General features: G+C 38.0%; 1 protein-coding gene across 2 annotated transcripts in view; it reads left to right on the forward strand.

Moving 5' to 3' along the window:
• Positions 1-23,734, forward strand: part of spon1a (spondin 1a) — an 84,918-nt gene that overhangs the window by 11,521 nt on the left and 49,663 nt on the right. For both annotated transcript variants that reach the window (XM_030129007.1, XM_030128998.1), the window contains exons 4-6: positions 8,738-8,811; positions 9,205-9,327; positions 13,302-13,450. In XM_030129007.1, coding sequence (XP_029984867.1) covers positions 8,738-8,811; positions 9,205-9,327; positions 13,302-13,450 — 346 coding nt within the window. The remainder of the gene's footprint in view (positions 1-8,737; positions 8,812-9,204; positions 9,328-13,301; positions 13,451-23,734) is intronic.

The raw sequence follows: 23,734 nt of genomic DNA on the forward strand, positions 1-23,734 counted from the left end.
AAAATCTCCACCACTGCCCAGATTCTGTTACGCAGTCCATAAGTGCGGGCACGACGCTTCCAAGAAAGTGCACAACAACGTTCCAGTAAACCACGCCCACTCCGGGTTAAACGCCTGGTTTAAACTGAGTCCCGTGCAGACAGAGTGTGTGGCCCCGTTCCGAACAATCTTGAGTGCTTGTGTTGTGCATTATATAATAGCATTTTTCTAGACTACAAACTGCTTCTCCACTGTATATACAAATAGCTTCTGTGGTCGTTACCATGCTGTTTGATCAATAAAAGAGTTAAGCTACTGAAACATTACTTGATTCAGGAAATAGTGACGTTACTGCCAAGCTACTGAGAATTGTAGTTAGTTACTAGCTTCGCTACAAGAAGTGACGCTACTGCCCAACACTGCTCAGGAGACATTCCAAAGTGGGAAACAATTAAATCCATGTTTTGGATTTAAACTTTATATGAAAGATGTAAGTCTAACTACAACAAGGACAATTTGATTTTGTGGACTATTTTCAAAAGATACTCTTGATTTTTGTTTGGTCTGAAAGGAAGAATTTATTTTCCAAAATGCTTTATCAGTGCATGTTCCAACCTGGTCAGTTCATTTGATCTGTAAGCATACATTTCAAAATCGAACCACTTAACCTTTCTGGAGACTTTTCTGGCAGATTAATATTCAGTATTTTAGTAATCTGTTCTTATGAACTGAATCAATGAATATTGATAGAACATAGTTTGGTCTTAAGAGAAAGGTCAGTGATTTATAAGATAAATCTTTTAGTCAAATCCATAGTTTTAATATCTTTTTCTAATTATTGAAAAACACTTTTCCGCATTGGTTGCATAGCTCATGTTTAATTCTGTCTCCCAGAATTCAATATGAGTTTTAATCATGTAATGTATAGCCTTATGTCTCTGTGGGACTATCAGCTGTGCAACCAGAATATATTAAACCCATATGTAAAGTAACTCTGTTTCATTATGTCCTTTCCCTCAAGCTAAGCAGGATCGCTTCAATTTCATTTCTACTCGGTTTCATAAACTATTCATTACCTTTATGAGTTGGAGAACTGACTGACACCAATCACTTATGCTGTGTCCTTTGGGCTTACTTCCAGGTAAAAGTGTACTCAGGTACAACTGAAGACCGATTATGGCAGGAATCAGTTTATTAGCTTAACACCGTCGATGAATAATGAGAGTGCAAAAGGTAAAATACTCAGCTCTTGAATCTAAAGGCACTCTCAAATGGAAAATCTAAATGTGACACACTTTTTTGCATATGTTAACCTATATTTCTCCATATCTGCTCTATAAAGGGACAGTTAAAGGTCACTTTTCTTCCTAGACTTTCCTTATCATTGTCTTCATTGTTTTTTTTTTTTTCCATTTCCCTCATTCGTGTCTCCCCAGAATACCCTCATGACCTGACTTCTCAATAACCTCTGAGCTTTCTTATGCACCCTCCCATTCTTTTTTCAGCTTCTCTCTCATTTCCACTTCCACTGTTTTTTTTTTTGGTTTTTTTTTAGCATTTGCTTTTGTTTCCAGTGTTGTTGTCATTTAATTCTCAGAGCGGGTCATGTTGTATAAAACATCTGTCCTTTCTTAGAGACCAGTTGAGATATTTCAGAATGGTGTTCAGTAAAGCGCATGGATAGAGGAAGAAGCTGAGACAGAATGCACAACCTAGAAAGACACACATGAAAGTGTCGAGATGATTCTGTAATACAGAAGCACACAGATAAGGTGGAGGGGAAGGAGTGTGAACCTTAGAGCTCCAAAGAGACGCCTCTGAAAAACCACCAGTACTGTCACTTTTCCTCCATGATGCAACTAAACCAAACTCCTAATAAAGTTTCCAGACAGAAGGTGTACAACTTCTGTAATCATCTAATATATATTTGGGATATTTGTTTATATAAGAAAAGAGGAATGTGGACTATGTTATTGTATTTTTCCAACCTGTGCTAACAGATAAACATACACATCCAGCCAACAAATACACATAAAAAATGAAACAGCCTGAAAACATAAAAGGATTACTGATATTATAGATTAGAGAAAAGCACTTTCAGTACCTCCACAGAAAGGTAAATGTTTGCTTTTAATTTCATATGCTATCCCAGAAGAGCTCTGGCCCAGCCTGCCTGTTAAAAAATCATAGTTCCTAAAAAAAATAAAAAAAAAACATCTGGCCTTGAAATTAAAAGTGTGTGTGGCATGTATGTGTATGTGTGTGTTTCTATTAGAAGGCTCCAGTGACTCACATGTTGTCCTGGAAATGCTTCTTTTCCAGAGTGGTTTGCTACAGTGTAATTGATGGGCAGTTGCTGTCTGTCTTTTAGATGGAAAGACCAAGCTTGGTGGTTTGGTTTGTCTTCTGCTGGTCTGATGATAGGGTCACGCTAGGATGTTCACTCAATCTCCTGCACTCAGACCACTGACTTCAACCATCAGATCCAGTTATTTAATCCAGTTATTTTCGGCATTCGTACATGCTAGAGTATTTTGCCAAGTTTTCTTCTTGTGTTTCTTGTTTGTTAGTCGTCCACTGTTTTGCTGTCTGTCAAGAAGCTAAAAACTGTGCTACGTAACACCAGCTTAATACTCTGATTTTGCTGACTTAAGGTGGTAGAATTTCTCATTTCTTGCTCCTCTGATATAATAATATTCTGCTGATGGGTTCTGTACAAGGTGACATCACTGTCGTGTAAAGGATGATGTCCAGCGAGGTGGTCATGTTGAAATAAACCCTGACACAAAGCCCTGATGGAGTTTATTTCACCATAACTATTAGATCGCTTTATGATATCCCACTTATTACACAGCCATTTCTGAAAAAAAAAAAAAAAAATCAATATTTGACCAAAAATATTGATTTGAAAATGAACTTTAGACTATCATCAAAACCGTTCCCATAGCAACAGTCTGTTATACAGAAATAGACGCTATGCTTTGACTTTCCCACGCTACTACGCTTTGTTTTAAGTGCTAGCCAACAACGGTGACTTACAAACAGCTGCTGGTTTTGCAGCTGAGATACTGGTGAGAGGTTTCTCCCAACCCTGTTCAATCAGGTTCAGACAGTACAAGCGCATCTCAAAAAATAGACTACTGTGGAAAAAAAAAAGTAACTTAATTAACTCAACCACTGAATTCACTTCTCACAACGTTAAATATTTCCAGCTGAAAATTAAATATCGGCTCTCTCGAAATATTCCAGTAGGTCCTAAGGTCAATCAAAAAAATAGATTTTATCGTACAGACATGTCGAACATCTGAAAGGTATGTTTATTTCTCTACTCAGTTTTTGCTTAGGGCTCCTTTAGCACAAATGACTGAATCAATGCAGTATGGATGTGTTTAGCCTGTGGCATTTCTGAAGTCATATGGAAGTCCTGGTAGCAGCATTCAGCTCATCTGTACCATTGCATGTGTCATCTTTTACAGTCACGGAAAAAAATATTAGACCATCAAAAGTAATTAAAAACAATGGTTATGCAATCAAGTACTAACTCCTGTGTGTATCATGTGACTAAACAGAAAAGAAAAGAAAACATGGCATGCCTAAAAGCACTGTTTTTGGCAGTTCAATGCCTTAGATATTGATGTAAGAACTTAAGTAATTTGGTTATTATCAAGAAAACATGAAAAATGGTTAGATATCAGCTCTTAAATTAAACCCTCATGAGCTATTTTTGTTGTTATCATTATATCTGTCCAACCAAATGTACCTTTAGTTGTACCAGGCATTAAAATTAAAAAGAAATTGAAGAAAACAAGGGGTGGTCTAATAATTCTTTTCTGCAACTGTATCTTCCTCTTGACAATATCCTTTAGATTCACTCAATGGCTCAGGTCAGAGGAGTTTGTGGCTAGTCCAGCACAATAACAACCAGGTTGGAGTAGTTCACTGCGGACGGATGCCAAGACAATATGTTTCTATATAATCAACACTTGTTTTCTATTTTAAATGTGATGTTTTCTGGTATTTACAGCGAACATTGCCACTCTGTAAACTATGTCGTCTGTGTGCTGCTTAGTGGCGCAACCTAAGATGATCTACTTTATTGAGAAACAGAGGATTCCAATCTCCTTGTGTGAACACGTCTCAGCCTTGAAGTCTTTGAAGGGAGACCACAGGCTGCTCTGTTTGAATAGAGTTCTATGGAAGAACAGACTCAGTGTCCTCAACAACCTCCTATTTAGTTTCATAACAAGCAGGGGACCTCTGTGATCTGAAACATTGCATCTGTAGGCTTTACTCTACACAAAAAGACCAGAAAGGAACACGGTTATTTTTTTGTCAGACAGGTGACAGCTTGAGGTTGTTGCACAAGATGCCCATGAAATGTCATTTTATGTGCATTTTCTAGATGATACCATTGAAACCAAAGTTAAAAAGACTCAAACTCACTGAACCTCTAACACAACAGCTAAGAACTCAACTCTATGAGACCACAAGATTAACTAATTGTAGGAGTTTGGGTGACATAAGTTAACTAATACCATTACCTCACATGTAACTTAGGTTTAGTCTAATTCGCTTCGAATTAGCTTTAACAACCAAAACGATATAATATTAGATATTGTACATCTCCCTACTCACCTATATAGTCTAGTCTAGAATAGAATAGAATAGGCTTTATATTCATTGCAAAATTGCACAGATCAAATAGATTTCTGCATAAATGGATTAAAAATAAACATCTTCATTCTACATCTGAGAACCTTTACAGTATAACCAAGACAGGACCTGCAGCTATCTGATCAAAAAAAGTGGAAATCCTGTCAGAAAATTTCAGCCACAGTTGAATCCATGATTTTGTTTACATTCTGGTTGCTTCTCTTGGTTACATCATAACGTAATCCATATACCAATGCAGCCACCAGTCAAGTAGCCTCTATCTTTCATCTTTCCATTTGTAGGTGGGAAGCAATTTATTTGACATCTTGCTCTGTCGTGCGATATGTAGGATAGTACGATGTGGTCTGATGGGCTGTCTGACTGAGACTGTGTATCAGTGATCAGATGAATGTCACAACCACATGCAGTTGTCAGAAATCGTTTATCACAGTGATGGGACAGATGAAGGAGGACTTTAACAGGACATTTGCACAGTGGGTTTAAGTATTGGCTCTTTTTAGCACTTTTACAAAACTATTTGTAGCTGTACCACACAGAAAAAAAAAAGAATATAATTTCTGAGTGTAGCAGAACTTACAAAATTGCATTTGTTTCATGTCTGGTTTTAAGAAGATAAGTGAACACAAACAGAGTATTTTCTTGTTTTACAAATCTTTTGGCTATGCAAATGGAAATGCAGCCATAGAAAAAAAGCATAATCTCACTTTTTTTTTTTTTTTTTTTGCTTTCTTACATTGCCCGGTCTCCTCTTTCTTCTTCTCTCCTTAAAGTCCCATAACACACACACACATACACACATACACACACACATACAAATGATTGCGCTTTTTTGGGGGTGATTGGGATCGGCAGTGGTGTGAATCCGGCAGAGTGAGATAGAATTTAAATTGAATGTTAAATAAGCATTACCCTGCTTGATTGTCTGGACAGCCCAGGAAAGTGGGCAAGCAGCGAGGCCCAGTGTGCTCCTCTCTCAGGGAGATATGTGAAATTGGGGTGAGATTGAATTAAAGCATGAACAATTAGAGGCGTGCTGCTGGTGTCGCCTACCTTGAATCATTTCATCTGCGCAGGAGGACACCGCTTAGGCCATACATTACACTTTCTCCACACACACATCCTAATCAAATACATACATCAAGATGAAATAGCTGTAGTTATTATTCACATGAGACTGAAATACTGTGTGTTTAAAGGTGCGTGAAAATACAGTGTTTAACAGAAATGACAGAACATGTGAAAGCACAGAGCTGTGTTTGAACACAGCATAGCATGGAAGACAGAATGGTTTGTTTAAAAAAAGGCTAGGATTGTGTGTATAAAACAGTAGAATTAGGTGCATAATAATAATAACAGAAAGAATGGTTTTATAAGAAAAAAGGTTTCATGGCACATTGTAGTGAACGGCAACATGAGAGAGTGTTATTTTAAAAGCAGGGCAGGCAGTGAATGGCAGTTGCGGCTTTTAGACCCTTGAAATCAAATCCTGAATCAGCTCACTGACGCATAAAAATGTTAATGTGTGTAAAAGGGCTGCATTTAACTCAAAATACTGCATTGCATAGGACAAATTAAAATTAAAAGTGTTGTTGGAAGGTAAATCCGACATTGATATAAATCTGTCACTAGGACAACGTTCAGAGTGCAGAATTCCACAGGACGACAGCACTCAATACACTGAACTGACACTGAGCTGAGAAATCACACTGCGCACTGCCACATCTATCGAACATGTAGCTCCGCCCACCTTCTCCAGCCTCCAGAACAAAGAACACCATAAAACAACATATAGAGTATTTAGAACAATAATTCCTATTCTATACTATATACTATCACTAATTTGTTGTTTCTTCCATCAGTTGCCACAGTACTGTGGTAGCAAAATGCACAAAAGAATGCATTGAAGTATACGCCATATATCACTACAGTACTGTGGCAACAAGAGGCGAATGAGTTCATGTATCAGTATATGCGATTGGCTAGTACAAAGTGCTAACATTTGATTGGTCTGTGACGATAGACAAACCGATATTTTGTGCCACAGTAGTGTGGCAGAAGCCATTGCCTTATTTTTTTCAATTTTCAGCCAATCACAAAGTGCATCATTGATATAATTTTCTAAACGCAATATAGCAGATAATAATAATACCAAAAGTTGCATCCAGGGTAATTTATTTTTTTCATCAGTCTCATAAATATACTCTGAACCTGTTTCACACACTATTATGTCACTATTACATATGATTTTTAGACAGTCTTCTGTCATGGTCCTACATTAGCTCTGTAGCGAAACTAATATGTACTTAAACAGATTTAAAAAACTGCTCCCGTCTTCATTTTTAATGGTGATGTTCAGATCAGATTTGTTGATTAATTACTTTGAGCTTGATGTTCAGCAATTCAGATTTATTCAGGCATTTCAGGCCATGCATAATTGTGTCAGTCTGATAATTAGAAGTTTGTTGGATATACTTATATTAAACTCTCAGTGGCATTGCTTAAAAAGATCCATGCAAATTATTACCTCAATTTTTTAAAAGCTGAGCCAGTACATTTTTTTTTTTTTTTAGAATGTAAGGGTTCAGTGTAGTAGTCACACACTTGTAAGTGAAAGTAGTCAATTTCAGACATGCATTTAAAGAAAGTATTTTTTTTTTCTGCTCCAAACTGTTGTAATCAGCCTTTAAAAACACATGTTCTATGCTTCTGTTGCCTTGTTAACATACAGTAGTGTTTTTTTTTTTTTTTTTCTCAGTGGGAGCCTTTCTGGGATAAGTTTAGTCTAAAAGACCACAGCTCAATTTGATACTCTAGAATAAATGGTATCCTACGAGTCCAGCTGGACCGGGCCCACCTGGATCAGATATTAACCCGGGACCTCATTGTTGAGTTTTATCTCCATGGGAACCCTTCTGCAGCCATGGCTGTTGTAAAAGGCTAGTGTTTGTGAGGAAGTGAGGTGCCTAAAGGCTTGTTCTCTGTTGTTGTTTTCTCAAGTCTGCTGGCTTCTGAAAAGGTTTGTTTGTGGCTGATTTACATGTCAAGGCCCCTCTCAGACCTGTGTTCTCCACCACTCGGTGGGACAAGTCTCTCAGACAGCTCAATCTAGAAAAACTCACTTCTGCCAAACCTAGAATTTTTGGTAATATTACCGTCGGCCTGTCAGTCCATCCTTATCAACCCATTATATATCACTGTATATGGCAGTGTCTGTGCATCCTTGTGCAATTTTTATACACAGAGTGCCTTGGGATGTTCAAAAAAATCTTTGTTGCCTTGTTTCTCTGTTTTCTTTCATCTTTTTTAACCATCCATCTATGTTATAAAAGGGAAGTGGACTCTATTTGTGTGTGTGTCTCAGGCCTCACACAAAATCCGGAAAGAGCTGACAGCTGCAGTTTGGCATACATATGTATTTTTGGTCAAGGAACAGACTAGCAAAAATGGCAAGTTGATAGGACCAATATTTTGGGAGATATTTGTAATTTTGGAATACAGTAACCTTACAATCATGTTGCTATGCCCAGAATCGTAGAATCATTATTGAAGTGAGTCACCTAGCAACAGATAAACAATAGGACCATGTTACCATGGTGTCAAATTTCATGTGCAGAAACAGACATGCCAGCTGAGAGGTTATTCAGCTGAAAATACCAGTGGAATTTACCAAGAAAGTAAAGAAAATAAAGGAATGAACTGTATCAGAGGATCTAGAACCCATGATTTCCCTGCGGGTCAACGTGCTAGTTTCTATGTATGAGTGTATCTTAATGTTGATACCTGCTTTTTGTGGTATTTGCATGGGACTTTGAATGCCTTGATTTGAAAGGCTGCCTGATTTAGCCATTTCCCCGTGGACTCTGATACTTGCTTTTAGGAGTCTTCTGACAAAACAGGAGGACGGTTATGACATGATTGACTGCACACCTGTTCCAACTTCCACAATACTACTTCACAGGATCTCAAAATGTCCCTTGTGATTTCTACGTTTTCTGCTGTGACCTTTTACTCTATATTTTTCGTTAATGCTACCACCAACCAACTTTCTCCACTGCCTCTGTGTCTCCTTGTTCTCACTTTGTAGGGCAAGCATTGTACAGAAGAGGATCATTTATTTCCAGGATGAAGGCTCTCTTACCAAGAGAATGTGTGAGAGAGGTAGGATTGTTTTATTGACATAAAATAAAGAGTTTTCCCTTGCATTTTATCCGTCCTTCAATCCCCTGCTGGTAGTCTATTTTACTTACAAATCAGAGTCTCTTTTTTCATTTTTTACTCTATTTTCTTTCATTCTCAGTTTTGATGCAGGGACATTTCCCTCGGCTGATGTGCTGTGGTATGTGAGTGATTGTAAATGAGAGTGACCCCTGGCTGCGCATGACATTGAATGCCACACTGAGTAACAGATCAAAAGAACCTTGCTGCACATCCTCCCCTTTTCTCCTGCCCTCCCTCTCTTCCTCCCTGACTTTCATAAACCACCTGTCTCCTATGTGGTGGGAACTATAGACACTTATAATAATGAGCATTCTTCCCTCCCCGTCACCCCAGAGTCGCTGTATGGAGAAGCTACAGATAAACCTCTGCTCGACTGCTGTGCCTGTGGAACTGCCAAATACAGAGTCACCTTCTACGGGAACTGGTCAGAGAAGATTCATCCCAAAGACTATCCCCGTAAGCAAATTATCACCTCAGCCACACATACAAGCACAGCAGTTTCAAAACTAAGTATTTACCCCGAAATGTAGGCACTTTAGTCATGACTCGTGCCTCTCCGTGGTGATGTGGGTGCAGATATGTAGCACTATTCTTGGATGTGTGGATAACCTTGAGCCACATTATCAGGATGTGAATGGACTCAAGGATTACAGAGGCTCTCTTGTTTAAATCAGATGGTTGCCAGCCAGATCAATATACTGATTAGAGTGGAGTAAGATAAACCCTAAGATCGAAAGGAGCCTTAATTTATGGTCTTACAGAGGTAGTGGTTCGTATGTGACTCACTCTTACACACATATATGCACACGGCTCATAGATAGATCAACCTGAAAATGGATAGGTCAAGCTGTGTCGTTTCTGTTTCATCTCAACTCTTAGGCCACTTCTGTTGGATTTCTCCTTGCACAAAGTCATATCCTAGGTTACCAGCTACCACAACTCTGCTCATACCCCACTACTCACTGCACTTTTCACCTCAGCAAAGACTTAAATGTACCTTTTTTCAGCTTTTGTGATTGTTCCAATCATTTCTTCAAGGAAAAAAAAACATAGCATGAAGTATTAAAGATGGTTTTTTTTTCACTCCTTGAGAGATGCTATTATATGATATGTGTCACTTCACTGCATTTTATCCGTTTATTTTTAACTGATGTCCTTTTAGTACAGGAGCCTTAGACCACTGTGGTGACACACATTCTGAGACCAGCAATTCACTATAAAACAGGCCAACAGGACTTTTTTGGTGATAACCTTGACAGCTCTATTTTCTTTCTCTCGATTGTCCCCATTGTAAGTCATGCAGTGATGCGCGGCTACTCGGCACAAGCCATGAGCCCTCTTGGACACGAGGAGTACGCTGGGGTGTAGAATGGCCTGGTTGTCAACAGAGATTTTTATGTGTATGCGACTGAGGGGAGAAAGAAAAAGAAAGACATAATATATTTTCATATTCCATTACGGACTGTAAAAATACCTTGTCAGAGTCGATTTCATTTTGCACAAAGCAAGAAATACAAAGCCTTATAGTGATGTCCAGACCAAAAACACCCCTTTTATAACACTGGTCAACAACAAATTTATTGTTGAAGTTTTTTGAGCTGATTTAGGATAATTTTGGTGTGCTGAATCCAAAAATCACATTAATTTTGCTCAATCAGGTCAACTTTCTGAACTATGCTACATATTGGCTTTTTAACATTTTTGCTTACATTTATGGGCATTTTCACATCATATGATACAAAATTCTTTCATATTTCTTGCAATAAACGAGTTCTGAAGATTTTACTTTTGCCAATTTACGAGTAATGATTTTTTTAATATTATGAAATGGCTTTGACTAGAAGATCTTGCAAAAATAAGCCTGACATATTCTGCTACATCTGCGGGGAATACACCATTGTACCTAACAGGAATCCTGTTAGAAAATGATTTTTTTTCTCTTAAAACCTATTTTGGGTGAGAACTATATAAAAAAATCAACTGATAAAGTCACAAAAATGTAATCAATTTTGTGAGAAGATCAAATTTTTCAAAATCAAATTAGCAAAAAAACCTGACCTGATTGAGAAAAAACAGATGTCATTTTTGGATTTAGCGGTGCAAAATGGTCCTAATTCAGTTGAAAAAACCTAGACAACTTGCAAAAAACATTTATTTTGTAACCCAGTGTAATCTATGATATAACCTACTTTGATGACAGTATTGTTCAAGGTATACTGCCAGTTGTTGGCCTCTTCTTGGTAACATTTATTCGCTTGGTCAGAGCTATCCATTGCACATATTATAATTTAGCACTTCTAATATCTTCTGTATTAATATTTGCTTTGTTGGATGCCTGGATCACAGCTATAAATATTATTACATGCTTCATTTATGCACAATAGATCATTAATATTCCTATTAACCTCTTGCCAGAGGTCAGAGGGACAGTTACAGCCTCTATTATTAGCAGAGATCTATAAAATGTGTCAGATTATTAATCCCTCATTGCATGCAGTATCCTGTGCTCTTTCTATATGCATATATGTCTCCCTCTCAAAAAAAAAAAAAAAACTGGCTTTGAATCAATCTTTATTTCAGAAAAGAAACAATATTACTGCCTCAAACATACAGTCGCGAAAAAAAATATTAGCCCATCAAAAGTCATCAAAAACAATGGTTATGCAATTAAGTATTAACTCCTGTGTGTATTATGTGACTAAAACAGACAGAAAAGAAAACATAGAATGCCTAAAAGCACTGTTTTTGTCAGTACAATGCCATAGATATTGATGTAAGAACTGAAGTGATTTAGGCTATTATCAAGAAAACATGGAAAATGGCTAGATATCAGCTCTGAAATTAAACTCTTATGAGCTATTTTTGTTATTATCATTATATTTGTCCAAACAAATGTACCTTTAGTTGTACCAGACATTAAAATGAACAAGAAATTGAAGAAAACAAAAGGTGGTCTAATATTTTTTTCTGCGACTGCATGTCAAAATCCCCTTGAAGGTCATGAAACCTGAGTCATTTTGCTGAATCTGTTTAGTCACTGGCAGTGACTCCCCATCTGCCAGGGTCAAATCTTTAGAAAAGCTTGGGGCGAAAAATGTGCTCTGTTCTGCGAGTCCAAGTTCCTCAGGTAGGTTGTTCCAAATACAGATAAGGACACCAGAATAGTAACCAAGACACACTAAGCCCCATGCAGGCTGTTAAAAGAATCTGTTGAAAATGTGGGGAGGCCATGTCTGAAAAGCTTTAAAGGTAATCATTAAAATAATTAATGACTTGTAAGGTTCCGGTGGTGAGCTAATTGCACTAATTGTGTAGATTTGCATGTGTTGGTCACAGTAGCCCGTTCTCTGTTTCATATGAAGCAATTAGCTGTGGAGTACAGTAGCTGATAAAACCATAGTTCTGGCAGCACAGATTATCCATCTAACTATACCTCCAAGCATTCTCCCACAGAAAGGGTGACTTACAGAACTGCAGCGTAAGGTCTCTATTTAGAACGTGAAATGGAGATCCACACCTAGGACCTATTTGGGTGAACCTCACCTTGACTAAATAGGTGGTGAGAGGTGCTGCAGTTGTCCAGTTAAAACAGTTTCCAGCAGTTACTTTTTGGTTACAACGAATAGCTGCTGAGAGAAGCTGAATTTTCTGTTATGAAATGTGAAAGCAGAACTCTCGTCTGGCCTTGAACATAAATTATAAGCGACTCAGGAGTTAAAGATCATCGTTGTTTTATTCAGGTCCAGCTGGATGCAATTTCCTTGTATGAAAATAATGAAATATAAGAAAATGATAAAAGAATAACACACAGCCAGAAACCAAAGAAAGCTCCAGTGAGGCAGATATGTATAATTATACGAACAGTTCTCATTGAGATAAGACTAAAATCACGAACGTCTATTGAGAGGGACCCCATCAATTCTTCAGGAACAGAAGTACTTGAGATTAATAACATTTTTCTTACATACCTTCCAGTACAATGGAGGCCAAATCAAGGCTTAACCCTCTAAGTTAATTGTGCTAAAGCTTACCTTTACCGCGGCTAGATCCTCACAGATACTATCTCTGCTTTTCTGTATCTACAGTTCTGATGTAGACCTCACCTTTTCTTTTTTTATGTGTCACTTGGGTGTTCACATCCTTACCTTATGAAAGAAAGGTATAGAGAGACAGTAAAGGAATTATAATGAAACATAAAATCTAAATGGGCTACTACATCTTTTCACTGAAACAATTCACTGAACTTGTCACCAATGATTACACCAAAGGTTTGCTCTGTCAGCAAACCCATGAACCAATGAGCAGATTGAGTACTGCTTACTTTTTTGTATCTCTGTTTTTGGATTTAAAATTATTTGTAAATTGTATGGTGTACATTTTGAGAAATGGGTGGAACTGAGCAATCATTACGATGTTTTCTTGTCTGACAGGTCGTGCCAACCATTGGTCAGCCATCATTGGTGCATCCCACTCTAAGAACTATGTTCTGTGGGAATATGGTGGCCTTGCCAGTGAAGGGGTTAAACAGGTAGCTGAGCTGGGCTCCCCGGTGAAGATGGAGGAAGAAATCAGACAGAAGGTAAGATTTTCTAGGATGAGGAGAATACTTGCAGAGATTAGAGGAAGAGACATAATTACAAAAGTCCATAACAGAAAACTTTGAAAGGATATGAATTTGCTACAAACATCACCCTATTCTTTCATTTTTGTGATTTTCTTTTTCTCTGCAAAAAGCTAGTAACGAATGAGTTGCATAACTGTTAGTGGCCAGAGAAAATGATCCAGGCTTTGCACACCTGAGTTCAGTATTGGCTGAATTGCCTTGACATTGTTGTCTAGAGTGATTTGTGTTTTCAAGCATCTCTGCTATTCTTAGCCTGACTCAGTGCACAGTACATGATTCGAGGTACCAACTCTGTAGAAACCTGGTTTGGTTGTCAGGGTTTAGAAGGAGCTCTCACTTTCTCGTGTTGAAATCAGGCCCTTCACACCTCCATAAGGATTTTGTCTTCTGTTTTGAAATGTCAGCTGATCTGTGGGGATGGGCATCTGAACAACATGTGTGATGTTTAGGAGGAGCTTCACAGACATATCTAAGTTATTTGCTTTATCAACTCATTAAAATGCTCGACCTCCCCTTCCTCTTTATTATTTAAACTAATGGCACTGTATATATTTCCTCTTTCCTTTGTGGCTGTCTTGCTGTCTTAAAATAACAGTGCTGGCAGAGCAGATGGTCCTGCAGTGGGTTTATTGTTGGCTAATATTGAAGACCTGGAGTCACAGCAGATAATGAGAGCATAGAGTGAGCAATGGGGTCTCTGTGCCATTGCTGCTTTCTCACTGCTATTACTGCACACTCTTTTTTGTATTATTCTCATCTCTCAGCCTGGATCATCACCTGTGTATTTTCTCAGCCTAGGGGTGCAAGGAAAATGGCAGTAGATATGATTAACCAACATGGCAGATATACTGAAAACCATTAATGAATGAAAGTTATTGTCTTTGCAATGCACTCACAAACTGGCCCTCTGTATAAAATTGACCACATTGCCTATTGTGAGATTAGTTACATTTCATTACATAAATTAAGCACCAACCTCTGTGTTTTCTGTAGAACTGCAAATAGAAGCACCTTGTCAGCTAGAGTGCAAATAGGATGGCATTAATGAACAGGAAGAAATTCGGAATTTTCCCCACCATCCATGTCCATGTGATCACTAACATAAGCGTGCCAAGGCTGAGGCTGTGGTTGTCAAGAAAACTGTTCAGTGGTGAAGCATGTTTAGCTGACCAGAATACAGGATCATGATTATTACACAAGTGATCAACATAAACCATGATTGGCTTGTAATAACAAGCTGCAGCAGTGTGCAAAAAAACCCCAAAACAATGCAACCAATTGCTTAAAGGGGCAACTTGCAATATTTTTAGCTTAAAATATTCAAACATTTACACACATTTTCATCAGCTTGAAGAATCCAAAGAGATAATGGTTTTAATGTTAAACATATCAATGTATGTCAATCTGTTGGAAACATACAACAACTATATGGACACAACTACTGAGATACATCTGACCTATAGCTTGTAGGAGTAATTGTAGCATTACTTGTCATGATAAATTAGTATTTCTAAGGGTGTATCTTTCTTCCTGAGTGGGCGATGAAAAAAACAGATGGTTACTTTTTTCTTTTTTAATATTTCCTATGCTGTTTTTACCAGATTTTAATTTATCTTTTTTTTTTTTTATGATGGTTGTATTTTGTTGCTCTTAGCCCACTTCATACCTGGTGTTTTCACTGTTTTTACTTATTTATTTCCTTGTTTTATGATTCGTGTGGGGCACTTTGGCCTGCTGTAAAGTTCTTATAGTACTTTATAAATAAAGTTGGTGTGATATGGTATGGTACTTTTGGTTTAAAATGATAATTTATTTTCAGAACATAACAAATATTTCAGAAATCTAGAGGCAAAGCATACACGTTAATATAAAACAACAAATTACCCTTAAAGATGAAATAAAACACATATTTATGAGAATATAAAATGGCATAATATCACTTGTCATTATTGTTTTTTAACCCATCTGCCTTGTTAGAAAGGAAACACCTTAATTCAGTGTGTCTCAATACTTTTGTCCATATAGTATATCTACTGATGCTAAGCAGTTAAGCCTTGTACTATCTGCCATAATACAACAATGTATCCTCAAGTGGTGTAGAGAATCACTGCAGTGGTCTGCAGTCTGCTGGCAGTCTATCATGAGAATTAGTCGTGGTAGTGCTGCCCAAAAGGTACGTTCTAGACTCTTGTTAATCATGTGAAGGGACAGTAAATTTAATGATGGCTGAAGCTCTTGCCAAATGACTGTTATCACCAGCACCACCACCTGCTCCTGGCAACATTTGGTGCAAAAGAGGCGTTAGAAGCAAAACAATAATTAATATTGGTGTTCCTTTCCACCACTGGCGACAGCTCTTGGCAAGTAAAGAAATGAAGTTTGATGCTGAACTTGCAATGTCTCTCCTAGACTAGTGAGTTTGCTTCATAGCAATAGTGTCATAGTAATCTATTTTAAGTGTTGCCTCTCAGCAACATGTTCTGACTGAATTTACGTTGAGTCTTGCAGTATGTACTATATAAATTTGGGCGTTTTATTGTGAAAGGTAAGAACAGATGGAGTGTATTAAACACCCTGGGGTTTAGAAGGTGTATGGCAATAAAATCATACTGTCCAGGTTCAGGGTATGAAGCCTCTGAGTTATTATTTTATAACTTTCAGGAGCAATTCATAACCTTTGGGTGTGATTACTGATTGTCTAACATTACTGACAGTGACTGTGTTTACAGGGACCCGCATATGCCGAATCAGACTAAAAATGTTCCCTATGACCATCTCAATCAGAAGAGAGGACCTGCATGTGCCTAATGTTATTGTTAATATGTTTGCCAAGTTCCTTCTGGTGACCTTCTGCCTGCCTTTGTTAAAACTTAGAGTAAATTTTTTTAGCAACAATCTACAGATTTAATCTTGATTTAAAACTTATACAAACTAGAGGTGCACTCATAGAGCCCAGACCTCCACCAAGGCCAAGAGTCTGCTGTTTTTCTTGTTCTACAAACAAACCACAAATTAGGACCATATACTGTATATAATTAGTGGACAGTGCAACCATGACATCAGACATTGGTTTGTGAGTTGCTGTTTTTATGTCGGTAATTGGCATTTTGACTGTTGCCATGTTGACTTTTTAGAGCCAGAAGTGACCATATTTGGACATAAAGGGTGGAGCTATGGGAGCATGCAAGCTCAGAGGTGAGCTAATGCTAACTGTTACTTTACTGACTCAGTGAAATGGAAAACTTAATCAAACACTGCATGACAAAGTAATTTCATAGTCTCATAATCAGGACACATACATTTTGTTAAATTAATCAAATCTCTGCAGGTTATTGAGCTGTCGTAAAGACCTGAAAATCAAAACCTGGCACAGTAGACATCAAAGCTTCCATTTGAGTTCATCTGTTTCATGGAGGAAGAACCAATAGATGGACCAGCAGATCAGTTACTAGAGATTCCAAATAAAATGATGGGCTTTAAAAAATATATATGTAATTATTATTATTGATGTAGTATTTTTAGAGAGAAAGTAAATATAAGTCTATGGGAGTCAGCAATTTTTGGAGCCAACCCTAGTGGCCATCAGAGATTTTACAACTTTAAGATATCTCCACATTGGCAATTAACAATGCCCCCCCCCCCCCCCCCCCCCCTTTTTATCTTACCATTACTTTGGTTGCCAGCTTATACTATGCTAAATCCTACTCTGCAGTGTAAAGGAAAATGAAAATATTTCCACCCTCTACCTCTTTTATATCTTTGCTCCAGAATTTAAGGGGCACATTCTTAGCCCATGTCCTATTCCTCTACCAAGTTCCATGAAAATATGTGCAGTATTTTTTGCATAATCCTGTAGAGAGACAGTCCAACAAACAGAACTGATCACATAATGTCTGTTAAATAATGCCGTTTGAATTTGTGTACTTATGTCTGTTGACTGTGTTGCAGAAGGACAAACAAAACATAATTATTATACTGTAATGTTTGCTTTTAGATAGACTGTCATTTTAAGCACAAATAGTTTCCCCTTAGTTTGTGTTTATAGCTGTTAAACTTTAATACCTAGAAGTTTACAACTGTCTCCCATATTTCTGACAACTCCTGCACAAATTTATTGTGTTCGCTACTCATAGAACTGTCTGTCGATGCCCTTGAGGTAAGGAGGCTTGGTGAAGGAGTCTTCCTAGTAAGAGCCGCACAGTGTTTCTTGGTAAATGCTGACACAAACAGAAAGCTGATTCGCTTTTGTGTCAGGTGGGGCGTCAGGGGGAGCAACTGGCGATGAATGCAGAATTGATATTCATAGCCAGGCTCCACTCCAGCCAAGGGGTGCACTGATCAGAGTGTTCATACAAAGTTTCATTTGCAGAACCAAGCAGGCATGCAGACGGTGCAAACATGTGCATAAACACAGACACACAACGCCAGACACGCACACAGCCAGAGTCCTCTTTATCCTGCTCACGTCAGTTCAGAGTGTGATGGCTTTATTTTATATCAGAGTCTGTCACCCTTTCAGAGGTAAAACAACGTTGGACTATATCATCTGTCTTGCTGTCATTGCTGCTGGAAATAAAAGCAGCTTACTGGGGTCTGACAAAACCAGAAACAATGATGAATTTTGTGTCATAATATGAAATGATGTGTATGAAACAGACTAAATTTGTAAATTTGACATTCTGGATTCCGTTTGTCTGTCATATACTATAAAAATTTTATTATTTCTGTCTTTAATTATGTTTTTGTCAGTTCTAAGGATCTGTAGGACTGCATACCAGATCCTTCTTAAACACAGTTTTCACCCACACTATTGTCGCACCTCCTCAAGACACATAATCATGACACATGCCAGTCATTACATTGAAATAGTCTGAAATTATTTAGAAGTATGATCTCTACTGGCCTTTTAAGCATTCATAGTAAATGGCCAGCAGGAATTATATGTGGATGAATTGGTCTTTTAATTTGATTAATGATTAATCCCAGAGATGCTCATCAAATCTGTACTTGTTCACTTTACCCCAGAGTATGTAACTGTATTATGTTAAATGGATAATACCAAGCCTGTGCAGACACATTCAGTTTCAACTTGTTAAAAGGAAATTTTTCCTCACTAACGTCACCAAGTGTTTACTCCTGGAGGATTCTGTTGGGTGTCTGTGAATTGGCTTATTTAGAGTTTGGTCTTGACCAGCTCTAAATGTAAAGCGTCATGAGTTAAAGGTGCTGTATGTAAGAATTATGTTCCAAGTAATCATAAAATGGCCCTGAATGTCACCAGACATTAAGGAATCATGTTCGTTTTAAATATCGATATCACTGACAGTAGTAGTCCAGCCAGAATATTTGAGTTTGAAAAGCTAGGTGTCAGCCCAGAGGTAATGTTTATGTTGTCATTTTGTGTTTTGGTCCGATGCTCCACTCATCACTTATCTGCCAAACACAAAGTCAGTAGTGTTTGGGCGTCTAGGTTACCAGTTCCCACTGAGCTGCAGCTGGAACATTTCTAATCACAAATGTTTGACGTTACTAAACCTAAAAGGCCTCTTATTTTTCCAAAATACATCGTGACAAAGTGAGAAACAAAATAAGGATTTGTATAGGAGATGCCTTTGAAACATGGAGACGACAAAGCGGAGAAGAATTTGAGGACTAAGACTGAGAACTGAAGACTTTTCTTCTTCCTCCATCCTCTGACAACGGCCACCTCTTCCTTTTCTCTTTTGGCTCTGCCTTTGTAAACGCCTGTAAAATGAAGGAAGCGATACCTTGCTGGGGGTGTGTTTGTGTAGTAGTGCCGTAAACCGTGACGTTTCTTGCGAGAGACGTGATCTAGGACCACCGAGATGAGATCTAGGCTACAGGGACGGCATTGAGAAGTTGCAAGTAGCATATTCAGCCCTAGAGGCACAAGTGGGAAGACAGAAGGCTTCCATTGTCCTCTTAACAAGCCATTTAACTATCACAATTACTTTGAAACGGTTAATTAAGGTAAAAAATGTTGCCTAGTTCCACTTTAAGGGAAAAAGGGGAGGTCCTCAAACATCCTCCCCTCCCCTCTCTGCAGGTACCTGGGTAATATACAGTATATGGAGTCTGATTGAAGTTACATGTTGGGACATTTTTTTCAAGCCTTCTCCCAACTGTAAACAGGTGTACAATACTGTGCAGTTTTCCAAGTACAAATGCTTTTATCAGTGGACTTGGCAGCACAAGGATTCAGGTGGGGTCCCATGTTGTGGTCCCTCCTTTCTTGTGTGAGGTGATTTGTATATATATTCAGTCATTACCGAAGCCCAGTGTGTCACTAATGAGAAGTTTAATGAGACTCTCTCCACAGACCAGCGACTAGGGCCAAAGCCTCAGACAGATTATGAAATCTCCTATTTCCTCTCGCAGCATGGGGTGTTTTTCATTATTGCACAGTACGGACACGTACAGCATCCTCTATTATCCTCCGCTCCACAGCAGAGCTGCCGAGCAGCTACAACACAACCTAAACTGGAGCAAAAATAGACATTACATATTAATGACAAAGCTGTCTCTCTTAATACAACTGTGGTTCTCTTTTAACTTGTTGGAGATATAAGAACGAACGTTAACTTCTTGGGTCATCTAAGTCACTCTAGGTATATCATTTACAATAGATGAATAAAAGATATTGTTCGAGGTTATTTTTGAGTGGGATTCAGATACACATTTTATAGCTGTTTGGTATTTTATACAGCTCAGACTGCCAGGTTGATATAATCAAGGCAAAAAAAATAAAAAATAAAATAATAATAATATATTATAAAACAGCCTGTTGTAAATCCTCCTTCTTTTTTCTGCACTACCTACAAGGATTCAAATGATAATTTTGCAGTTCAGTTGTGAGAAAAGTAAGGTCTGCCATCTGTATCATCAGAAGTGGGATGCCTGCAGCCAGGAGCGTGGGTAGAGAATAATAGATAAGCAGGTTCCTTTGGGTCTTTGACTGAACACACACATACACAATTAAGGTGCATGCACACACTGCTTGTATACAGAAGATTACTTGATAAACATCTTTCCACTGCACAACAATGAAAATATATCATCTATGTGTCTTTTAATAGATATCCTCCATCATATCAGAGTTTGTTACATCTGGGAGAAACTACTGAAGTTTGTGAATTAGAAGAAGTATGTTTGTAGTGTGGAGATGTTCAATAGAAGAATGTTGTTTTATCATTGCATCATAATATCATGTAGTTAAAACAGTGTTCAATGAAGCACACCTTTCACCATCTAAAAACATTTTCTATAAGATTGTTCACATTTATATCTCACGAGACTTAATAGTTGTGACTGGAACCTTTTTTTCTTGACTGCCATTTCCCATATGAGTGGTACAGAGTAAGACCAACCCATTAGAAAAGGCTGCATGACTTGCTTTTATTGTCTTGCTCTATTATTGTGTTTTTGTCACAGTTTCTCATTTAACAGCAAGGCATCTAACTCACTTTGATGTCATTTTAAGAGAACTGGATAGTCCAATTATCTTTCAAGTGTGTATGAAACATCAAGAAAAAAAAGGGTCAAGTTAATAAACCCTCAAAAATATTCCAGTAACACCTCAATGGTTCAATGACAGTTTTGTTATGAATCAGTGTGTGATCTTCAAGATGTGATTATGAGACAAAGCACTTGTACAGCTGGCAATGTGCTAGATTCTCTATTGTATTAATTCATTGATGTGGCTCGCTAAAAGAGATCAAGCTGCCTAAAGGCAAGAGGTTTAAATGCAGTTAGTTCTCACAGCAGTGTAAATGTGTTTTCTCAAGTGCCTCTGAGCTGAATCCTTTTTCAACTATGAAGCACTGGGAGGAGAAACCCGCCCCTCCAAGGGTCCTTAAGGAGGAGATGTGCTGAATCTGTGCAGGAGGCCGAGCTATATGTGTTAAATTGATTCTACATTATGTGATTTAAATGGTAATTTGTAGGAGGTGAGTTATGCTTAAATATGACTACAATGAATACACAGAAGACTGACTTGGGACAGAATCAAAACATCGTAAAAACTAACAAGAACAATAATGTAAACTGCACCTAGTTCAATATGAGACAGTTTTAGTGAGAATGTTGCATGTGTGCTTGCATATCTGTAAACAAACTTGTTGGCTTACATCTGTAGAATATACAGTAGTTTGTTGGAGCATCTTTGACGCCACAGCGGTTCTTTATTATGTTGTGACATATTTAACCTTTACAAAAAATAAATAAATAAATAAATTACTATGCCATGCGAATCCTGTATTTGGCCATCAATTACTTTTTCAGCGCTAAATCACATCATCATCATCTGTATTCTCAGTGTATTTGAAATGCAAAAAAACAACATTAATACTAAAATGACTGACTCATATTGCAATATGCCAACAGAATGTTTTATTTTTGGTTGTCTTAAGAGACAAATGACACCTCTCAGGGGTGTATAAAGTTGTGTCTCTTTTGGCACAATGATGAGGAGTCTAGCAGGCATTTGTCCAAAAGGCTTTTTCAGTCCTATGAATACAGAAGAGTCAGATGCATGACATGTTTACATAATCAATTACACATAAGCTGCACTTTCATTGTCTTCATCGCTCTCATCGTATCGTTTGTCATGTCCTCACACTTCTCATGTATCTTCCTGCCCGTGTGCTGCTGGATGAGGACAGGTTTGCCACAGAGGGATAGCAATTAGCTATAAAGGGGCCTCCCAGAGGGTGACCACAGCTTTGCTTTCCCAGCTTGCCAAGCCATAATGAACCATGCCAAACCACAGTGGGTGTAAGAGCCAGCAGACATTCCCCTGCTCCTCACCAGAGTCATAATGCCAACACCATGGTTATCAGTGAATATAACCACCAACCCCCACGGCCCACTCCCTCTTTTGTTTGCTGAACATTTTGCTTCCTGGGTTAAAGCAAACACCAAAGCTAAGGACAGAATAATTCCTTAATTTTAATTTCAGCTGGCACTTTTAATTTTTTCTTTTTTTTAGCCTGTCAAGTCAGGTTTATGAGCCCAAAAGAGATATTCCTGTTTGGGAAAACAAAGCTCTCAAAAACCTTAATGTCTGCCTTGGTTCCCAGGACTGTTATTATGATTGCTGAAATCGAGCAGCATAGCTGGAGGGAAGCACATTTTGAAAGGCAGTGGAGGAGAGCTAGCCGGTATGTTCTTTGTGTATGTGCATGCATGCGCTGCACATGTACTCAGTTTGGGCATATGAATAGTTTCTTTAGTTTTTCTCACTGAAAAGAGTGTTTTCATTAAGTGTCATAATTGCTCCTAATGCGGATGTTTTCAAGGAAATGATACATCTTTGATTAAAATGATTAGTTCATATGCTTATATAAGTATTTTTTCCGTGTGTGTGTGTGTGTGTGTGTGTGTGTGTGTGTGTGTGTGTGTGTGTGTGTTGTTCTTCATATTGACTTAACTGTTCCTGGGTGCAGCTGGCAGGCTTAGAATACATGGCAAGATATACATTCAGTGGGATAAAACATGGATTATTCTGGAATATCAGACATCATTGCTGGAGGCAGTTTTGATTAAACCACCCCAGTGTCCAGAGATCTGAATAGTAAGTGAGAAATAAAACACCAGCAGACAAAAGAGAGAGGACCGCACACTGCTTCGATGCCTCCTGTTTGTGTTTTATAGCACTCAGGGGTTAGACACTTGCTTGGCTTATTTGAATATGCCAGAACTTTTCACTGAATATTTGTCAGTTCCTGTGAATGTGAGATGACACAGTTTAGGGCAATTAAAATTCTAATTTATGCTTAACAATCAAACGTTAGTGTTATATCTGTTGTCTCCAAGGAAAATCTTTTTTTTTTTTTTTTTTTTTGTTTCTGTCGTGAGTTATTAATTAAAGTTTTCCTGTCACGTTTCTTGGTGGAGTTAATTGCAGATGTGAAGCTAAATGTGTCACTTTCTGTTTGGCTGCATGTGTGTCAAAACTGAAAAACGCCAACAAATAAACAAATATAGATAAAAAGTGGACATGTTGTAGATAAGCATCAGAAAACCCAGAACAGTGAAATAGCATGTTTTAGTGGAGCATTTTTTTTTATTTAGAAATGAGTAGCAGAGATGCTTTAGTCATGTTTACATCGACATATGGTTTAGCCCATATGCTTCTCACATATTTGCTCAACAAATGTGTCTTAGGAGATGAGGAAAAAGTATTAACCTACTGTATTTCAATTCAGTCCCATTGGTCAG

Source organism: Sphaeramia orbicularis, chromosome 3, assembly GCF_902148855.1.
Source record: "Sphaeramia orbicularis chromosome 3, fSphaOr1.1, whole genome shotgun sequence".
NCBI classification, from domain to species: Eukaryota; Metazoa; Chordata; class Actinopteri; order Kurtiformes; family Apogonidae; genus Sphaeramia; species Sphaeramia orbicularis.